Raw genomic sequence first — 17,442 nt, forward strand, 5'->3', positions numbered from 1 at the left:
TCCTTAGTTGTGACTCGTGGACTCCCTAGTTGTGGCATGCAAACTTTTAGTTGCGGCATGCATGTGGGATCTAGTTCCCTGACCAGGGATCGAACCCTAGCCCCCTGCACTGGGAGCAGAGTCTCAACCATTGTGCCACCAGGGAAGTCCCCAAAGATTCTCAAATATAGATCCAAAGTTGTTTTGGTATAAAGAGTTCGTAACAGGGACTGATTTTTTTTTTTCTCTCTCCTAAGGATCCATCTTGTAGTCATTAAAAGAAAAATAAAAGTAATCCATTTACTAGTCTATACACTAATCACATAATTATACTTTTAGATGCCCTAAAGATAAAACTGAATCACTCTCAACTGAACAGGTGTAAACACTGCTGTCTCTGAGTTACAAGACATCTAGCAATGTCTTTAACTCTTTTAAATATGGCTGGAGGAAAATCACAAACTACGCAGACTAATGCTGCTATAAATTCATTATTTTCAACTTCAAATGGATCCTAAATGAAGCCTGATGATTTTTCGATTTTTTAAAATGTTTATTCTCCTCAAATCTCTGGCCTTACCACCTTACCTCTCCTTTGGGTCATGATTTCATCTCAGTCCACTGACAAAACAGATTCCTACAGCTTCCTGCCAATAAATCCACAAATCTGCCTGCAGTAACATCCATTCATCCCTTTATCCAAGCCACTGGACAAAAACATATATCTTCACTTGAATACTTCACTGTCACCTCACCCAACAAGCCTAGACTGTACTCATTATCTCTCTCCAAAACCTGCTCCTCTTCTTGCACTCCCTAATGTGTAAATAAATAAGGTGCCAGAATCTTCGCTCACCTACCATAAAGTTTTCTCTTAAATGTCTTAAGACTCTTGCTATCTCAACTCCCACTGTCACCCTGCTATATTATATCTTTAAGTTCCTTGAATTCTATCTTGCTTCTTACTGTTTGTCTCTGCACAGAATATTCTTTTCATCATCTTCGTAAGCCAATGCAATCAATTTTAATCAAGATACCCTGTCACCACTGCTGTTGTACCAAAAGTGAGTAGGTTTCCTTGCTAAGGTTAGAGTTCCCAGAACGCCTTTTCTCTCTTTATACCATCACTGCTGAATGTTAGTATCCCCTCACTTGGATTAAATGTCTTGAGGCCAAGAATTGGATCATGTCTGTCTGAGCTAATGGTGTGTTCTTGACACTGAGTATAGTGTCTGAACTGTAAACATGCTGAATAATGGATAAGTATAAATGAATTAATAAAACACATAAACTTACCAGTTATTTGTTGTGTAGATCCATTTAAGCCTGTCATTCCATTAATTTCTCGAAATGTTAGGAATTGTCCTGTTTCAAGTTTGTGAGGATGATTTTCAAGGCAAGTGACAATGCCAGGATTAGCCTAGAAATAAGAGTAATATACTAAAAAACAAGTCCATGTATTCCTTTTTTGTACAAATTCCAAATCTCACACAAAAAGGAACATATTATCATAAAATTCTCAAAATAACCAAAATTCCAAGCCATTCTTCTCCTTCCATATTAAAAGCAATGCTTTAAAGAATTGTAACAAAATAGTGACTTATCATTTTATTATGTGATTTTCAAACTTATTTTATTATGAATGTTTAAAATATAATTTCTATGTTTGGGGGAAACAGATTCCACAAGGGAGTTCAAATATTTCACAGATGCAAAGATTCTTGTGATTTATAAAAACATTCAAAGTGACTGAATGGTAAGTTTCAAAGTCATTAATGACAGACTCTGTACATAAAAGATGAGTCTAACTTTGAAGATCAAAGAAATGTAAGAACAGAGGATGGAAATTTAAAGCCAGGAAAGTGGTAGTTTAAAGCTTATCCAACATTTAAAGCAAAGAAATATTATGTATCCCTGCTTATCAAGATAAAAACAGGAAGGAATTGGTTTAACTCATCTAAAAGGTGGATGAGATAGGTCAGACACCAGGAAATTTCCTAACTGCATATAATCCATCACATTGCTTGAATAATGTGATAATTTAATTTACATAAAACCTAATGGAATTATAATTCTCTCTTTCATAAGTGTGTAGATTCTAAAAATTCTCTTGCTGTTTAAGGGTTTGAGAAATACAATTATGATCACAAACATGTAGATAAAATTAATGTAATGTGGGTTTACTAATATCTCAACAAGAATAGAATTCATAAGGACTTTAAGGAGAAATAATTTACAGATAAGTTAAATGGGAACATTCATGATATTTGTCTAATTTTTTATGATAACCTTCATATTTCCTGCACTATTCAATAAAAGACAATATCAGTGCAATACAAGATCCCTTGGAGCTTATTCTAACTCTATAATATTCTTAGGGACAAACTAACAATAACTAGAGAAGGTAAAAGGCTGAACAATAACCATTCTGTAAGCAAAGAGATACACAAAATGACTTTTCAATGAATTTTTTCTTAAAAAGGGGTGAGAAAGGCAACATTACACTGGCTTTAAAAAGAAAGCATAAAGATAAAATCACAAATACTATTCAGTCAAAGTATATTATCATTTCCTTATGTTTGGTTTCTTTTGAGCTTTAATGTAAATTGATCATTAAGAGTGTAAATAAAGTTAATGATTTAGGCTAAACTACAGAAAGAGTAGTAAAAATGGATTATAATAATTTCTCCAATTCTTTCAGGGAATAAAAAATTAAGCTTGCATGATATTAAGAGAACATGGTTAGAAAATTCAGAGTTTTTGATTTGAAGGTTAATTAACTCTTAAACTTTTCTCATCCTCCAAATAATGTTTTAGAAATATAACAAATTAGAAAAGCTTTTGTTTATGATGACTTAAGTGTTCATCTTCCTGGAGTCAGAGTGTTGGGCCAAGTGACTTATGACATACTTAGTACATCTATGATCTGACACAATCAACAGTTCAGTAAACACTGACTCACAATTCATGTCCCATAGGAACATGACAGAAAACAAAATTAAAATTAATGACATAAGCAAATGTTCATCAATTGTTAAAAAATGTTAGATGGAATCCAGAATACTCTCTTAATATTCTAACTTCAATTTTAAACAAATAAAAAATACTGCATATTACAATATTTTGCTAGTATCACCTTTTAAAAAATAGTTTTCACATCAACTTAAAAAAATCAATCATATACATATACAATAATATATGTATATAATCATACTTGCGTTATATTTGAAATGAAAATCTCTTTTGGTTCCTCTCCTGTTGTATCTAAAACTTCAAATTCGTCACCGAAATCACAAAACAACCGTGACCAAATTCCATGTATATCTGCACTGATGAACTGTGAAATGAAGAAACAAGTTCAAGCTTATACATTTATATAAAGAAAAAAAACCCCTCAACTATCTTAGGCCTTTTGGTGACAATTTTATTTATAATTAAGCATATTATTTGAGGTATAAAGTGACCACAAATATGATAATTTGTTTGTAAATTGGTTTTGGAATCAAGGATTTTGATATTTCGGACTGGATATCTAGTGTTAACAAAATTAGAAGCAACATCAGCACACCATCATTGTACATTCTATAATTTTTAAATAACAAAAATTCGTGCCTTGCCCTAAAAATCAAGCACAGAATATGAGAAAGATAACTTGGTTTGACGGTCTAGCAGTGAATTCTTACCTTTCATTTTAGAAAAGAAGAATGGAGTGTCCATTGACCAAAAGCGGTAGAGTTGAAGGAAAATAAAACAGCTAAAAACTCAGAGTGGCGTCAACAGGAAAGGGGCTGAGGTACTAACAGTGCACATCGAAATTATGAAAGGTAAGAATCAGATTCTTAAACACAATCATAAATGTTTTATTGAAAGTGATTTTTATAACATTCTCCAGTCTAAGAAAATGTAAAGAAATTATTTTTGTGCTCAGTTAGTTTTAGACATACTGATAATAAAGAAAAAGTCTTAACCTGTAACACATATGATCCTGTATAAGGTGATATTTTTCTAACAAAAACTAAAGCCAATCATATTTGGGCATAAGAACGTAGCCCATTAAAATAATTTATACCACCTATTATATGAGGTAGTGAAATACCTAACAGAAGACTACCTCCTACTTGATCATGCACTGCCTTTACTATCAAAATAGGTACCTACAGCACTTTTTATGAGACATAAAACTGAGAAGAAATTTATAGGCTTTTTTTTTTAAGTTTAAAAGCTGCAAACTCAAGGACAATTTCTTTCTTTGCAAAACAACTTTAAAGTATGAATATACGCATCAATCACATAAAGATTTTACTTTACAACCTTGTGTAATTATTTTGTAAAACTTTTTTTTTTTTTTTTTGCGGTACGCAGTCCTATCACTGCTGTGGCCTCTCCCGTTGCGGAGCACAGGCTCCGGACGCGCAGGCCCAGCGGCCATGGCTCACGGGCCCAGCCGCTCTGCGACACGTGGGATCCTCCCGGACCGGGACACGAACCCGTGTCCCCTGCAACGGCAGGCGGACTCCCAACCACCGCGCCACCAGGGAAGCCCTATTTTGTAAAACTTTTGTGTTCTGTTCTAAGTTTACTGACTACTCTGTCTTATTCATCTACTTAATTTAATTTGTAAAACAACACAAATGTTATACAGAGTATAAATATGCTATGTAAGTATCACAATCCAAAGATTTTCAGCACATCTATTTTATACAGTATGATGATAGTTTAGTGCCTGTCTCAAAGGAACAAACAGCATTTTCCTTTTGCCAAAGGAACAAAGGACCCCACGAAGGAGGTGGAGTTAGTAATATGTATGCAGTTGTAGGGGATGAATTATGATTTTTCCCATCTAGACCTCTTTCCATTCTTCTCAATGTCATCACTACTTAACAATACCTAATTACTCTGAACAAAAATCTAGGAGTCATTCTTTATCATTCTTTCCTTCACAACTCTTATTCATCCATTCTCAATCCCATTAGTCTGTTTTTACAAAAGATACCTCGAATTCAATGACTTCTCACACTCTCTATTCCCATCAAGGCACAAGTATCTCTCACTTGGACTACTTACTGCATTAGCCCCTAACTGGTCTAGCCACCTCTACTCTACTGTTGTTACAATTCAACAGTTCTCTTTCTTTTTGGTTTCACGATCCCTTCACATTCTTAAAAATTACTGATGACCCAATTAGATTTTATTTATGTGGGTTATACCTACTGATATTTACTGTGTTAGAAAGTAAAACCAAGAAACACTTAAAAGACAAGAACACACACACATTCAATTAGCTGTCAGAGCAATATCACCACATATCAAGTAGACTTTGTAAACTCTATTGCACCCCATAAGAGAATCAGAGTGAAAAAAGCAAATAACATTTCAGTAATATTATAATAGTTTGACTTTGCAGACCCTATGAAAGGGTCTCAGGGACCCTCAGTGTCCTTGGACCACACTTCAAAAACCAAAATTAAAAAGTATTATTGATTGTCCTCATGTAAAAAGTTTCTTATATAACTCACTGAAAATCTATAAATTCTAATACTGAAAGTGCTTTTCCTTTGGTAAACTATGTGTCATTATTAAGTGATACTATTACCTTTACTGGAGGGCACTGAGAACGGCAAAAGTCATTGATCTTCTTCTGCAATGATAGTTTGATCTCAGTCAATACTACACACTGTTGAGAAGAATACAAGAATTAAAGATTAAAAAATAAACAATTATTTTGGTAATGTACAACTTCTAAATCAGAAGCATTTCAGTGTGCACTATGCTAAAAATACCTGGTTTTCTTGGTAAAAAATACTATCGTATTGTACTCCATTTTAAGGTCAATACCTTCAGAGGTACAGAGTAGCAAAAGTAAAAGTAACATATACAGCCATCTCTAGGTATCTGCAGGGGATTGGTTCTAGAACTCCCTATGGATACCAAAATCTGCAGATACTCAAGTCCCTTACATAAAATATCATAGTATATACAGGACAAAACCTGCCCACACTAAATTCAATTATCATCACAATTAGAAGCAAACCTTAATATCCTATGTGGCATTTACACAACCCAAATGGTTGGAGGTTTTTTTTTTTTCCGGTACATGGGCCTCTCACTGTTGTGGCCTCTCCCGTTGCGGAGCACAGGCGCCGGACGTGCAGGCTCAGCGGCCATGGCTCACGGGCCCAGCCGCTCCGCGGCATGTGGGATTCTCCCAGACCGGGGCACGAACCCGTGTCCCCTGCATTGGCAGGCGGACTCTCAACCACTGCGCCACTAGGGAAGCCCCTTGGAGATTTTATTTTACCTGTTACTGCCATGGAGATGCTTAGTCATCAAAATATTAATTAAATGCTATCTTAAAACAACTACATTTTCAAAGAGATACATTAGTTGGCTGAGCTTTCTTTTACTTTTACTTCAGAGATTCAACAGATTCACAATATTACAACTTTTATTTATGACAGTGCCACCAAGTTCTGTTATTTAAGATAGCAAATTATAATTTTCAATGCTTACTTTAATTTTTTATCATCACCCTGTGAGATAAGTAGAGAAGGTTTTAAAATTAGATTTTATCATAGCTAACTTAAACTCATAAAGGTCAAATATTTTCTTAGGGTCATTTATCTATCAAGTGGCAAAAGCAGGTTGACACGCTCAGTCCAGAGCTTTCCTTACTGCTGGTTTCCATGAAATGGGATAACTCAGTTTCACTACAAATAACCAGGTATGGATTTAGTTTTATCTAGCTTAGAATAGGGTGTGATTCCTACAGAGCGGTAATCCTCCATGGATCTCTTACTGTTTATATATCTCTCACTGGGTATGCCACGAATGCAAGGCTCTGACCATTCTTTACGTGGGCTGTTTCTCAGGATTGTATTTGCCTTGTGCAAACTTGAGAAATGAGGTAATGTCTCCCTCTGGGACAAAGAGCAAGCTTGTTCACTGCTTGCTATAAAACAGCAAGTTCCCCAAGCTCAATGTTCCTTTCCTCTAAAGGAACCCACTACATGTGCAGGCATCCGCTGAGCCCTCTGCACTGCACAGGTGGGATTTGGAGGAATGCAGGAGGAAACAAGGCAAATATCATGCTCACACATTTACCATGCTCTAAGTAATAAAGTCCTTAGTCTCTGATCCAGGAATCTCATGTTTTCTGCCAGCATCCATGAAACTGTAACAGGCTAACTTACTGGCTTGCAATTAGGGTAAAATCAAATCCTATTAGACCCAGTACATACTGAGTCTAATTTGTGTTTCATCAATGCTAGAAAATTCTCAACCATAATTTGAATATGCCTTTTTCTAGAAGTCCAATCTCACGAATTAGACCTTTTTATTCAAGCTCTCATTTCTTTTAATTTCTCTTTAGTATATTCTCTTATTACTGTGAGCTGTAGTTTTTATTTTTAGATTTAATTCTATTTATTTATTTATTTTGGCTGCATTGGGTCTTCGTTGCTGTGCATGGGCTTTCTCTAGCTGTGGCAAGCAGAGGTCACTCTTTGTTGCTGTATGCAGGCTTCTCATTGTGGTAGCTTCTCTTCTTGCAGAGCACGGGCTCTAGGCGTGGGGGCTTCAGTAGTTGCAGCACGCGGGCTCAGCAGTTGTGGCACATGGGCTCTAGAGCACAGGCTCAGTAATTGTGGTGCACGGGCTTAGATACTCTGCAGCATGTGGGATCTTCCCGGACCAGGGCTCAAACCCCTGTCCCCTGCACTGGAAGGTGGATTCTTATCCACTGCACCACCAGGGAAGTCCCTGTGGTTTCACGAATCTCCTCAGCTCTATCTTTCGATTTATTAATTCTTATTCCAGTTGTATCTATCCACTGTTTAATATATTCATTGTTTTAATTTTTAGGACTATATTTTTCATTTCTAAAAGTTCTATTTGGTTATATCTGCCTGATTGCTTTCAATAGTGTCTTATTTTCCTGTTGTATATTTAATCCCTTCTTGTAAGATTTAGTCTGTTTGAACATCTATATTTTATAGTCCCTATCCAATAATTCTATTGTCTGAAATTCTTGGAGGTTTATTTCTATTGTTTGTTATATCCACTGACTCTTGATCATGCTGAACTGCTTTTTCCTGTCTTATTATTTTGTATTATGAACACCACCTCATAGGAGCTTTACATATTAGAATATACTGTGGCCTGGTTGAGGGTATATGCCTCTAGATCTTCTGTTTCTGTTTGGCATTCCAGCATATCACCAGCTTAGTACTACGCTTTGTGTGTGTGTGTGTGTGTGTGAAGATATTTATTGTGTACAAGATAGTTTACTGTCTTTTTCAAATTCTAAACCCTGTATAATTCATTCACTCATTAGGCTAAAAGAGGCCTTAAGAAGTTATTCAATATAATCTCCTGAATGCAGGCAAGTCTACATGATAATGTGCATAGAATTAAAATCAAGACTTAAAATCTTTAAAATCACAAGGCAACTTCACAGCTTTCTCAATCACACTTGTTTCAAGACATAACAATCATCTCAAATATGTTATACACAAAAAATTATTGATCGGACATTCACAAAATATGCTTTGAATGAAAATAACATAGCAACAATTCACTCAGAGACACCTATATGGCAAAAACTATACCATAATACAAATCAGAAATAAGAATTTAGGGTGAAAATTTGAAAAAGGTACAAATTTAAGGGCTGATAACCTAACTTTTCTTAAACTTACTGCTCTCTGTCTCCAAAGTTGTACTATATCAATGACAGTCTTCCACAGTGCCTCTTCTCTATAAAAGGTGAATATACCAAAACCAGTCCAACTGGGTAGTCATAGATTGTAACTAATGCAAGTCAGTTTTGTAAGGTGTATTTGATATTCCATCTACATAACCAGGAACTGTCTTAAATAATAACCATTCTATATTTAACCACAACCATAAATCTCATTCTGAATCAACCAAAGAAAATGCCCCAAAATTCTGATTTAATTCTATTTGAAAACCAATTCATTTCCATATAAACCATTTTTTAAAAAAGCTGGAATAACATTCTGAATTATTCATAATCCTGGGAAATCATTAACTTGGGCAGTGGTTGGAAACAGCATAAAAGAAATTATCAACCAACTTCTCTCACCCCTTATGTAAGAAAGAAATGTTACTTTAATAGTTAAGAAGGCAATGAATTGGCTGACAAGGGCCCATGGTCTATGGATGAATCTAGAGATGGAATTAGGGAATGGGACACCAACTTGTGTTGAGATGTAGAATCTTCAATATTTACCAAATCTTTTCCAGAGGTAATACCTTTGCTGGCTTGTCTTTCTTTTTTTCTCTCTGGTGAAACTATAAATTCTGAACTACCAATGCTCAATTTCTGTGACATTTCCACCACTGACACTGGAAAAAGCTTTGTTTTACAAAAAAATACACAAAGTACATTTTTCTGAGAAGCAGATGAACAGCTGGGGTATTCTGTGGATTTTTTTTTTTACCACAGCTGCTAACAGCCATTTGCTTAACTCTGCAACAAAAGCAACTTGAAAGAAAGACGTTTCCACAGTTTAAGGAAAAGAACCAGACCAAAAAGGATAAGGGAAGCTGATGGAGAAAACTGTAACATCCAAATGGTGAGGTCCTTAGGTTAATGATGCACTAGACTTACAGTCACACATTAGAGTTCACTCAGTATGACAAACACTAGGTCCATCCACCTCACTACAAACAACTCAATTTCGTTTCTTTTTATGGCTGAGTAATATTCCATTGTATGTATGTGCCACATCTTTATCCATTAATCTGTTGAGGGACACTTAGGGTGCTTCCATGTCCTGGATAGTGTAAATAGAGCTGCAATGAACATTGTGGTACATGACCCTTTTTGAACTATGGTTTTCTCAGGGTATACGCCCAGTAGTGGGACTGCTGGCTCATACGGTAGTTCTATTTTTAGTTTTTTAAGGAACCTCCATACTGTTCTCCATAGTGGCTGTATCAATTTATATTCCCACCAACAGTGCAAGAGGGTTCCCTTTTCTCCACACCCTCTCCAACATTTAATGTCTGTAGATTTTTTTGATGATGGCCATTCTCACCAGTGTGAGGTGATAGCTCATTGTACTTTTGATTTGCATTTCTCTAATGATTAGTGATGTTGAGCATCCTTTCATGTGTTTGTTGGCAATCTATATCTTTGGAGAAATATCTATTTAGGTCTTCTGCCCATTTTGGGATAGGGTTGTTTTTTTGATATTGAGCTGCATGAGCTGCTTGTATATTTTGGAGATTAATCCTTTGTCAGTTGCTTTATTTGCAAATATTTTCTCCCATTCTGAGAGTTGTCTTTTCGTCTTATGTTTTCCTTTGCTGTGCAAAAGCTTTTAAGTTCCATTAGGTCCCATTTGTTTATTTTTGTTTTTATTTCCATTTCTCAAAGAGGTGGGGTCAAAAAGGATCTTGCTGTGACTTACATCATAGAGTGTTCTGCGTATGTTTTCCTCTAAGAATTTTATAGTGTCTGGCCTTATATTTAGGTCTTTAATCCATTCTGAACTTATTTTTGTGTATGATGTTAGGAATTGTTCTAATTTCATTCTTCTACATGCAGCTGTCTAGTATTCCCAGCACCACTTATTGAAGAGGTTGTCTTTTCTCCACTGTATATTCTTGCCTCCTTTATCAAAGATAAGGTGACCATATGTGCATAGATTTACCTCTAGGCTTTCTATCTTGTTCCATTGATCTATATTTCTGTTATTGGCCAGTACCATACTGCCTTGATTACTGTAGCTTTGTAATATAGTCTGAGGTCAGGGAAACTAATTCCTCCAGCTCCGTTTTTATTTCTCAAGACTGCTTTGGCTATTCGGGGTCTTTTGTGTTTCCATACAAATTGTGAAATTTTTTTGTTCTAGTTCTATGAAAAATGCCAGTGGTAGTTTGATAGGGATTGCACTGAATCTGTAGATTGCTTTGGGAAGTAGTCATTTTCACAATGTTGATTCTTCCAATCCAAGAACATGGTATATCTCTCCATCTGTTTGTATCATTTTTAATTTCTTTCATCAGTGTCTTATAATTTTCTGCATACAGGTCTTTTGTCTCCTTAGGTAGGTTTATTCCTGGTATTTTATTCTTTTCGTTGCAATGGTGAATGGGAGTGTTTCCTTAATTTCTCTTTCAGATTTTTCATCATTAGCGTATAGGAATTCAAGAGATTTCTGTGCATTAATTTTATATCCTGCTACTTTACCAAATTCATTGATTAGCTCTAGTAGTTTTCTGGTAGCATCTTTAGGATTCTCTATGTATAGTATCATGTCATATGCAAACAGTGACAGTTTTACTTCTTTTCCGATTTGGATTCCTGTTATTTCTTTTTCTTCTCTGATAGCTGTGGCTAAAATTTCCAAAACTAAGTTGAATAACTGGTGCGAGTGGGCAACCTTTTCTTGTTCCTGATCTTAGTGGAAATGGTTCCAGTGTTTCACCATTGAGATCAATGTTGGCTGTGGGTTTGTCCTACATGGTCTTTATTATGTTGAGGTAGGTTCCCTCTATGCCCACTTTCTGGAGAGGTTTTTTTTTTTTTTCCTGGAGAGTTTTTATCATAAATGCATGTTGAACTTTGTTGAAAGCTTTTCCTCCATCTATTTTTTTCTTTTCTTTTTTTTTTTTTTTGCGATACGCAGGCTTCTCACTGTTGTGGCCTCTCCCGTTGTGGAGCAACAGGCTCCGGACGCGCAGGCTCAGTGGCCATGGCTCATGGGCCCAGCCGCTCCACGGCATGTGGGATCCTCCCGGACCGGGGCACCGTGTCCCCTGCATCGGCAGGCGGACTCTCAACCACTGCGCCACCAGGGAAGCCCTCTCCATCTGTTGAGATGATCATATGGTTTTTCTCCTTCAATTTGTTAATATGGTTTATCACATTGATTGATTTGCATATATTGAAGAATCCTTGCATTCCTGGGATAAACCCCACTTGATCATCGTGTATGATCCTTTTAATGTTCTGCTGGATTCTTTTTGCTAGTATTTTTTGAGGATTTTTGCACCTATGTTCATCGGTGATAATGGCCTATAGTTTTCTTCTTTTGTGACATCTTTGTCTGGTTTTGGAATCAGGGTGATGGTAGCCTCAAAGAATGAGTTTGGGAGTGTTCCTCCCTGTGCTATATTTTGGAAGAGTTTGAGAAGGATAGGTATTAGCTCGTCTCTAAATGTTTGATAGAATTCACCTGTGAAGCCATCTGGTCCTGAACTTTTGTTTGTTGGAAAAATTTTAATCACAATTTCATTTTCAGGGCTTGTGATTAGATTGTTTATATTTTCTATTTCTTCCTGGTTCAGTCACGGAAGGTTGTTACTTTTGTAAGAATTTTTCCTTTTTCCAGGTTGTCCATTTTATTGGCATATAATGGCTTGTAGTAATCTCTCATGATCCTTTGTATTTCTTCAGTGTCAGTTGATACTTCTCCTTTTCATTTCTAATTCTATTGATTTGAGTCTTCTCCCTTTTTTTCTTGATGAGTTTGGCTAACAGTTTATCAATTTTATTTATCTTCTCAAATAACCAGCTCTTTGTTTTATTGATCTTTGCTATTGTTTTCTTCATTTCTTTTTCATTTCTTTTTGGATCTGATCTTTATGATTTCTTTCCTTCTGCTAACTTTGGGTTTTTTTCTTCTTCTTCCTCTAATTGCTTTAGGTGTAAGGTTAGGCTGTTTGAGATTTTTCTTGTTTCTTGAGGTAGGATTGTATTGCCATAAACTTCCCCTTAGAACTGCTTTTGTTCCATCCCATAGGTTTTGGGTCGTCGTCACTTGGTTATTTAGTAGCATACTGTTTAGCCTCCTCACGTGTTTGTATTTTTTAGTTTTTTTTTTTCCTGTAATTGATATCTAGTCTCATGCCATTGTGGTCCGAAAAGACATTTGATACAATTTCAATATTCTTAAATTTACCAAGGCTTGATTTGTGACCCAAGATATGGTCTATCCTGGAGAATGTTCCATGAGCACTTGAGAAGTGTATTCTGTTGTTTTTGGATGGAATTTCCAATAAATATTAGGTCTATCTTCTTTAATGTGTCATTTAAAGCTTGTGTTTCCTTATTTATTTTCATTTTGGATGATCTGTCCATTGGTGAAAGTGGGGTATAAATATCCCCTACTATGATTGTGTTACTGTTGATTTCCCCTTTTACAGCTGTTAGCATTTGGCTTATGTATTGAGGTGCTCCTATGCTGGGCGCATAAATATTTACAATTCTTATATCTTCTTGGATTGACCCCTTGATCATTATGTAGTGTCCTTCTTTGTCTCTTGTAATAGTCTTATTTTCAAGTCTATTTTGTGGATATGAGAATTGCTACTCCAGCTTTCTTTTGATTTCCATTTGCATGGAATATCTTTTTCCATCCCCTCACTTTCAGTCTGTATGTGTTCCTAGGTCTGAAGTGGGTCCCTGGTAGTCAGCATATTGTTTTTGTATCCATTCAGCCAGTCTATATCTTTTGGTTGGAGCATTTAATCCATTTACATTTAAGGTAGTTATCAATATGTATGTTCCTACTGCCATTTTCTTAATTGTTCTGTGTTTGTTATTGTAGGTCTTTTCCTTCTCTTGTGTTTCCTGCCTAGAGACTTTCCTTTAGCATTTGTTGTAAAGCTGATTTGGTTTGCTGTATTCTCTTACCTTTTGCTTCTCTATAAAGGTTTTAATTTTTCTGTTGAAACTGAATGAGATCCTTGCTGGGTAGAGTAATCTTGGTTGTAGGTTTTTCTCCTTCATCACTTTAAATATGTCCTGCCACTCCCTTCTGGCTTGCAGAGTTTCTGCTGAAAGATCAGCTGTTAACCTTATGGGGATTCCCTTCTATGTTATTTGTTGCTTTTCCCTTGCTGCTTTTAGTATTTTTTCTTTGTACCTAATTTTTGATACTTTGATTAATATGTGTCTCGGTGTGTTTCTCTTTGGGTTTATCCTGTATGGGACTCTCTGAGCTTCCTGGACTTGACTATTTCCTTTTTCATGTTAGGGAAGTTTTCAACTATAGTCTTCAAATATTTTCTCAGACCCTTTCTTTTTCTCTTCTTCTTCTGGGACCCCTATAATTCAAATGTTGGTGTGTTTAATGTTGTCCCAGAGGTCTCTGAGACTGTCCTCAATTCTTTTCACTCATTTTTCTTTATTTTGCTCCCTGGCAGTTATTTCCACCATTTTATCTTCCAGCTCACTTATCTGTTCTTCTGCCTCAGTTATTCTGCTACTGATTCCTTCTAGAGTATTTTTAATTTCAGTAATTGTGTTGTTCATCACTGTTTGTTTGCTCTTTAGTTTTTCTAGACCCTTGTTAAATGTTTCTTGTATTTTCACCATTCTGTTTCCGAGATTTTGGATCATCTTTACTATCATTACTCTGAATTCTTTTTCAGGTAAGTTGCCTATTTTGTCTTCATTTATTTAGTATTGTAGGTTTTTACCATGCTCCTTCATCTGTAACACATTTTTTTGTCTTTTTTTTTTTTGTTGTTGGGTGGGGTTGTATTCCTGTCTTACTGGTTGTTTGGCCTGAGGCGTTCCAACACTGGAGTTTGCAGGCAATTGGATAGAGCCGGGTCTTGGTGCTGAGATTAGAACCTCCGGGAGGCCTCACTCCGATTAATATACCCTGGGGTTTGAGGTTCTCTGTTAGTCCAGTGGTTTGGACTCAGAGCTCGCACCACAGGAGCTCGGGCCCAACCTCTGAAATAGGAACCAAGATCCTGCAAGCTGCAGGGCGTGGCAAAAAAAAAAAAAAAAGGAAAGAAAAACAAGAAAGATTAAAAAGCAGTACAATATCAAAGAATAAAAAACAAATTTAGAAAGATAAAAAATATATTAGGAAAAATAAAAATATAATTGAAACAACTGCCAGAAGGTAAAATAAAACCATAACAGAAAAAGAAAGGGGCGCGGCAGGGGGCAGAGGAACAAGCCAAAAGAAGAGAACAATAACAAGTATAAAGAATAAAATAAAATTAGAAAAATAAAAGATTAGGAAAAATAAAATATAAATGAATGAACAACAGTGAATCAACAAGGTAGAATAGAACTTCAATCTAAAAGAAGAAAAAGGAAGAGAGGAAAAAAATGAAGGAAAAAAATAGCTGTGGCTATGGGGTCGGAGTTTAGGCAGGGATGGAACTTAGGCAGGCGTGAGGTTAGGGTGGGGCGGGACCTAGGCTGGTGCGGGAGGTGACGTTTGAGCATGGGGCCGGGCCTAGGCTCAGGACCCACACAGCTGGAAAAGGCCTTGGGGGCGGGGTTTAGGCAGGGTGACGTTCAAGCGTGGGGCGGGGCCTTTGCTTAGGACCCAGTCTGTGGGGCTTCCTCCCGTCCTCATATATGTCCGTGGTCCACCACCGGTGCTTGGTAGGTGCCCTAGTTGTGCAGAGACACGAATTCTGCATCCTCCTAGTCCACCATCTTGATTCCACCCTCTGCCGAGTACCTTCTTGCTTCAGTTTCTGATATATCCATTTCCCCGGGGCCATCGGGCAGGCTGGCTCCTGACCGGTGCGCACAATCGCGCTGGTGGTCACGAAGACCGGAATTCTGCACCTGGAGAAACTTTTTGGCCAGCCGGGCAGCCACAGGGAGGTGGACAGGGGCAGTACTATGTTTTGTGTTAAGTTCTCAGCTTGCGAAATTTTAGAATACAACGGATTATAAAGTTTACTCCAAACTTATGTGAGGGCAGGCCTATCGTTATGAACTCCCAGAGAAGATTTTTTTTTTTTATTCAGAGCTCAAAAGAAAACAGACAAGCTTCTTGTTCTGATGGGCAAAGATTGTTCTCCTACACCCTTTCGTTAAGGGTGTAGCTTTCTGAGGTTCCAGAGAGTTACAAAAGGTGGTATGTCTCAATTACACTTTTCCATCACATATAGACAAATATTTATCGTTTTTGTGTGACCATTAATTCACAAGAAATGTGGTTACTGATACAGGCAAACCTTGTCCCTGAAAATGACCACAGCCAACAGTTAACTGGTCTTCTGTTAGCTACCTATTCATTTTTGGTCTCTGAGCACCTCCCTTACATATTCTGACCTCGTGTAATCATTGAAAAGGAAGTCTATTAAGCAATTCTATTGTAGACAGTCTATGAAGCAACTCTGTAGCAGGATGGATTTCAAGCTATCCAGTCAAGAATGGAAGTCTACACTGATTTTTAAGTGGGTGTGATATTATGATTATAGTAAGAAATATATATTTTGGTCTTCATCCAAGGTTCCTGCCACATAGCTCCTACCACACTTGTAATTTCCTATATAAGAGCTATAGGTGCATCTTTTGTTATAATATTTAGTTTTGTCCTATTTCCTGAAATAGCTTCAGAGTGATAAAGATGAAGTGAATGTCTTGTTATTCATAACAAGCCCTTTCAGCCACACCTGAGTTTATGTTAATGAGGGGCTTTTGGAAAGCCCCTAAGGATGGGGGCTGGTTGTTAGAGGAACCAACCTTAGGATGTGAGGTTCAGAACTTTCAGCCCTATCTCCCAGACCTCTGGGGCTGGAGACTGACTTAATCACCAACGGCCAATGTGTTACTCATTCATGCTTACATAATGAAGCCTCCACAAAAATCCCTGAACCAGGAGCTTAAGAGAGCTTCCAAGTTTGTGAACATGGCATACCTGGAGAGGGCATGGGAGCTTGGCAACCCTTTCCCTATACCTTGACCTATGAATCTCTTCTATCTGGCAGTTCTTGAGTTATAGCCTTTTAGAAAAAACTGGTGATCTAGTAAGTAAACTCTTTTCCTGAGTCTGTGTGCTGCTCTGGCAAATTAATTGAACCTGAGGAAGGGGATGTGGAAACCTCTGATTTATAGCCAGTCCTCAGAAGCACAGGTAACAACCTGGACTTGAAATTGGAGTCATAAAGGGGTTGGAGGGTGTGGGTTCTTGTGGGACTGAGCCCTTAACCTGTGGAATCTAACACTATTTCTCCAGGCAGACAGTATCAGAACTGGATTAAACTGTAGGACACCAAGCTAGGTGTCCAGAGAGTTGGAGAATTGTTTGATGGTGTTGGGGGGAAAACCCACATGCATATAGTCACACAAGTGCCAGAAGTATTGAGATCTTAAAGAAACACAGGAGTGCTTTTCCCTAGACGATGGATAACATCATAATTTAATCACAGGGAAAATCAGGGTCAATCTAGTCACTTTTAGAACTTTCAAGGTGCTGAGAAATTTTGTTTTTATTTGTTATCTGACTTACACTGAATTGTTGGTCCACATTATTTACTTCCTTGTTCCTGGGTTATACATTACTCTCTGCCCATGGCCTTAGGAAGAGTATAGTGTGCTTTCCTGCTCCTTCACTTTGGGTTTGTCCATGTGACCTGCTTTGGCCAATAGACTATTAATGGAAGCAACACAAACAGAGGCTTAAAATGTGTTTGAATGGTTACACTCACTCCTTTGCATTTCTGCTA

The 17,442-nt window shown here is 37.0% G+C and overlaps 1 protein-coding gene across 6 annotated transcripts in view; it reads right to left on the bottom strand.

Annotated features, from left to right (window-relative positions):
- Nucleotides 1–17,442, bottom strand: part of UBA6 (ubiquitin like modifier activating enzyme 6) — a 94,949-nt gene that overhangs the window by 54,102 nt on the left and 23,405 nt on the right. For all 6 annotated transcript variants that reach the window (XM_019928098.3, XM_019928097.3, XM_019928099.3 and 3 more), the window contains 3 exons: nt 5,573–5,653; nt 3,194–3,316; nt 1,276–1,399 (listed from right to left, as the gene is read on the bottom strand). In XM_019928098.3, the coding sequence (XP_019783657.1) occupies nt 1,276–1,399; nt 3,194–3,316; nt 5,573–5,653 (328 nt within the window). The remainder of the gene's footprint in view (nt 1–1,275; nt 1,400–3,193; nt 3,317–5,572; nt 5,654–17,442) is intronic.

This window comes from Tursiops truncatus, chromosome 5, assembly GCF_011762595.2.
Source record: "Tursiops truncatus isolate mTurTru1 chromosome 5, mTurTru1.mat.Y, whole genome shotgun sequence".
NCBI classification, from domain to species: Eukaryota; Metazoa; Chordata; class Mammalia; order Artiodactyla; family Delphinidae; genus Tursiops; species Tursiops truncatus.